This window comes from Austrofundulus limnaeus, unplaced genomic scaffold, assembly GCF_001266775.1.
Source record: "Austrofundulus limnaeus strain Quisiro unplaced genomic scaffold, Austrofundulus_limnaeus-1.0 Scaffold137, whole genome shotgun sequence".
Classification (NCBI taxonomy): domain Eukaryota; kingdom Metazoa; phylum Chordata; class Actinopteri; order Cyprinodontiformes; family Rivulidae; genus Austrofundulus; species Austrofundulus limnaeus.
This window is the reverse complement of record NW_013952539.1, coordinates 690786-693945: the sequence shown is the minus strand read 5'-3', so window position 1 is coordinate 693945 and position 3160 is coordinate 690786. Positions and strand designations below refer to the sequence as shown.

At 39.8% G+C, this 3160-nt stretch overlaps 1 protein-coding gene across 1 annotated transcript in view; it reads left to right on the top strand.

Moving 5' to 3' along the window:
* pank4 (pantothenate kinase 4 (inactive)) overlaps positions 1-3160 on the top strand; it is an 18208-nt gene that overhangs the window by 12285 nt on the left and 2763 nt on the right. The window contains exons 14-18 of the mRNA XM_014016033.1: positions 280-335; positions 1307-1356; positions 1521-1625; positions 1710-1810; positions 1936-2004. Of these exons, the coding sequence (XP_013871487.1) occupies positions 280-335; positions 1307-1356; positions 1521-1625; positions 1710-1810; positions 1936-2004 (381 nt within the window). The remainder of the gene's footprint in view (positions 1-279; positions 336-1306; positions 1357-1520; positions 1626-1709; positions 1811-1935; positions 2005-3160) is intronic.

The window sequence follows — 3160 nt, the reverse complement described above, 5'->3', positions numbered from 1 at the left end:
GGGAAATCCAGACTCTTGACCATTTAGCGTTAGCCGTTAGCTTCACCAGCTGATCACACGGTCACCTGGTTTCTGCGCACTCCAGTTATTCTATAAACACCTCCATGAGTGGTTTCAGTTTCATAAACTTCCACGTGTAATCAAATGTAATTAAATATAAAACTGCTTTGTTCATAACTTTTAACTTAGGGGTGGCTTTCAGTCACTTTCTTTGGTTTTGTTTGAGATGTTGTGTTTTGTAAACTTGACCTGACCCATTTATGGTCTGAATGCCTGCAGTGTCCTGGAGTCGGATCCTGAGTTTGGGTTTGAAGAAGCCAAACAACAGTTGGAAGGTACTTTTACCTCTTTAATGCTGTTCACTAAGCAGACACCACGGTGAGCAGGAGATGAACTGAGCAGCTTCTTCCACTGTGAAACATGAAACTTACATTCATTAAATACAAATTAGAAAGTRTAAAATTACTCCTTTGGTCAATATTTATGTTCAAGAGAAGTGCAGCCTGTGCGGATAGATTAAGGGAACATATTTTAAGCAGGTTACAATGACATACTTTAATATCTTTTATTATTATTTTGCAGGACTCWGCACTAAACTCTGCTCAGTGGAGCTACTATAAGCGAATTTTAGTCCATTTAAAACTTCTCACATCCAAAATTTAAAGCAGTTTTTGCATGTGCTGTATAGTGCATGGATTATTTTACATCAGATAGTCATTTAGATGAAAGAAAACAAGTTTTCAACACAGTTTTGGTCCCATGTGGAATATATTGTCACAAAGCACCGATCCATGAACATGCCAAAAGCTATAGAGCCATTTAGTAAACAATATGTAATGTTTTTGATGATTTTYGGTCAACCGTATCACAGAAAYGGCTGCACCGATCAACATGAAATTTGGCAGGAATGTAGATGTGTCCAACCTGCACTGCACTAGAAACGGTTTTGGATAGACCCCATATTTGTGGAGGGGGCTTCACCTGAAAAGGGTTTGTCTGAATAAACAATAATGCTTATAACTCAAAAACTATTGACCACAGGAGCTTCAGATTTTTGTTGTTTAGCTCTGATCCATCGGACCCACCAATGAGCCTAGTTCAAGTATTTTTCATCACATTTCCTCCCCTTTCCTTTCAAATTAAAAGCCCATTTGGAGCCTCCGTTTAAGCAGCAATTTTCTAAATAAAAAGGGATCTGTTTCTAACAGGTCATCCTTTTCAGCTTCTACACTTTTTATAAAAGAAAAATGTCTTTGTGGAGTTTTTGAAAATTGTTGCTCAGACTGACTTTTCTTTCCTCCCTCAGAGCGTCCGTGGCTTGTTGATTGCTACGATCAGTGGCTGGAGAGACTAAAGGTCAGACTCGTTTTACTGACGGCTGGGCTTCACAGCTACAGAGCTCATTTGATCAATCCTCAACAGAAAACACACATTATTGTCACAACTGATTTTTGACGTGCTGTTTTTGTGCTCTCGAGGATTAATGCTTGAACACAAYTTATCCTGGTTTTCTGTTGCAGGGTCCCCCTCACAAGTGTGCCTTGTTTTTCGTAGATAATAGTGGCGTGGACATCATTCTCGGGGTGATGCCCTTCGTCAGAGAGCTCCTCTCTCGAGGAACAGAGGTGAGGATGTGAAGACCGGGCTCTACATATTTACTGCTTTTGGTAGAGCGTGTTTAAAACTTGCTGATGTTTTGAAATGTTCAGGTTGTGTTGGCCAGCAACTCTGGTCCGGCTTTAAACGATGTAACAAACAGCGAGCTGCAGATCCTCACTGAAAGAATTGCTGCTATGGATCCTGTCATTCAGTGAGTTTAAATGATGGATTTTCATTTATTTATTTATTTGAAAGAACCGTTGAAGGTTTCAGAACTGAATATAAATGTTGTATTTTAAGCTTCTGAAAGAGAGACTTGTGGTGTTTGTTGTGCAGGACCAGCCTGCAGGAGGACAGGTTGACATTAGTCCAGAGTGGTTCCAGTTCTCCATGTTTGGATCTCAGGTCGGGTATTTTCCTGTTTTTKCTGTGTCTGTGTACCTATAGGCCTGTCATAATAAATAATTTTGCTGGACGATAAATTGTTTATTGCAAAAGRTGATAATATCATTTGAAGACMATTTTAAACTAAAGAAAAAGACTAAAGATCGACCAATACAGGTCTTTGATGGTCGGTACTCATTATTTTGATGTCAGTCTAACTGATACACCAATACGTGTGGCCAATTTCTTTTGGCTGATTCTTGAAGCCGATACTCATTTTTTTCCCTCTATTAACATGATAAAAAAAACAATAATGAATGTTACGCAAGTCTCAGTTAAAAAAAAAGAAACATTTGCCCTCAGTCGACGTAAACATCCAGGAGAATTTAGTTCCACAGCTCTTCAAAGCCATTGTAGGGGACGGCCAAATCTGTCATCAGTTGTTTGGGAACAGAAGAAAATGTTTTCGGTCAGGCAGACAGTAACAATTTTCCATCTGCCTTAATGTCCGCTGGTACAACCCATTGTGGCGAATCCAATCAGACAAATAGTGTGGGCAATCCCGCCGAGCCGAGCTATCAGCTTCTCCAAGATCAATTCCATCTGGCCAGCAAAAGTCCAGGAACCACAKCCGGCCCTCGACCCTCAGSAGAACCGCTTGCAGACCGAGTCCAGCTCGCTCAAGGCAAAAGTCTGAGTGCTGATAGAACGGCAATCCTTCATATCAGTCAGGCAGCCAGGAAATGAGCAGCCAYCGAYGCTGTTTTGTAGAACAGAGACCACCAAGCCAATCTGTAGAATCCAGTGATCAGAATCCAAATATATATCCAGAACAGAGCTCCCACCTTTGACAGGTCCTCACATGGAAGAAAACTTTGTTCCAAAAATTTATTAAGAGACCAGCTAACCAAATCCATAAAAATAAAAATATCCATAATTTCTGTTTTCAGATGAAAATGTAGAGAAGGCTCCGAGCAGCAGAGCAGGGAAGATAAGGGAGGGCAGGAGAGAAGGGAAAAGCATCTTACTCCTCTGAGAAAAAATTAAAATTAAATCATTTTTATGTAAAAATATGTTTTTACATAAAATAAAATGACCATGTTTCAATATCCCAGCATTTTTATGCAAAACAGCAACAGGCCTAGAAGAATAGAATAGAATAGAATAGAATAGAATA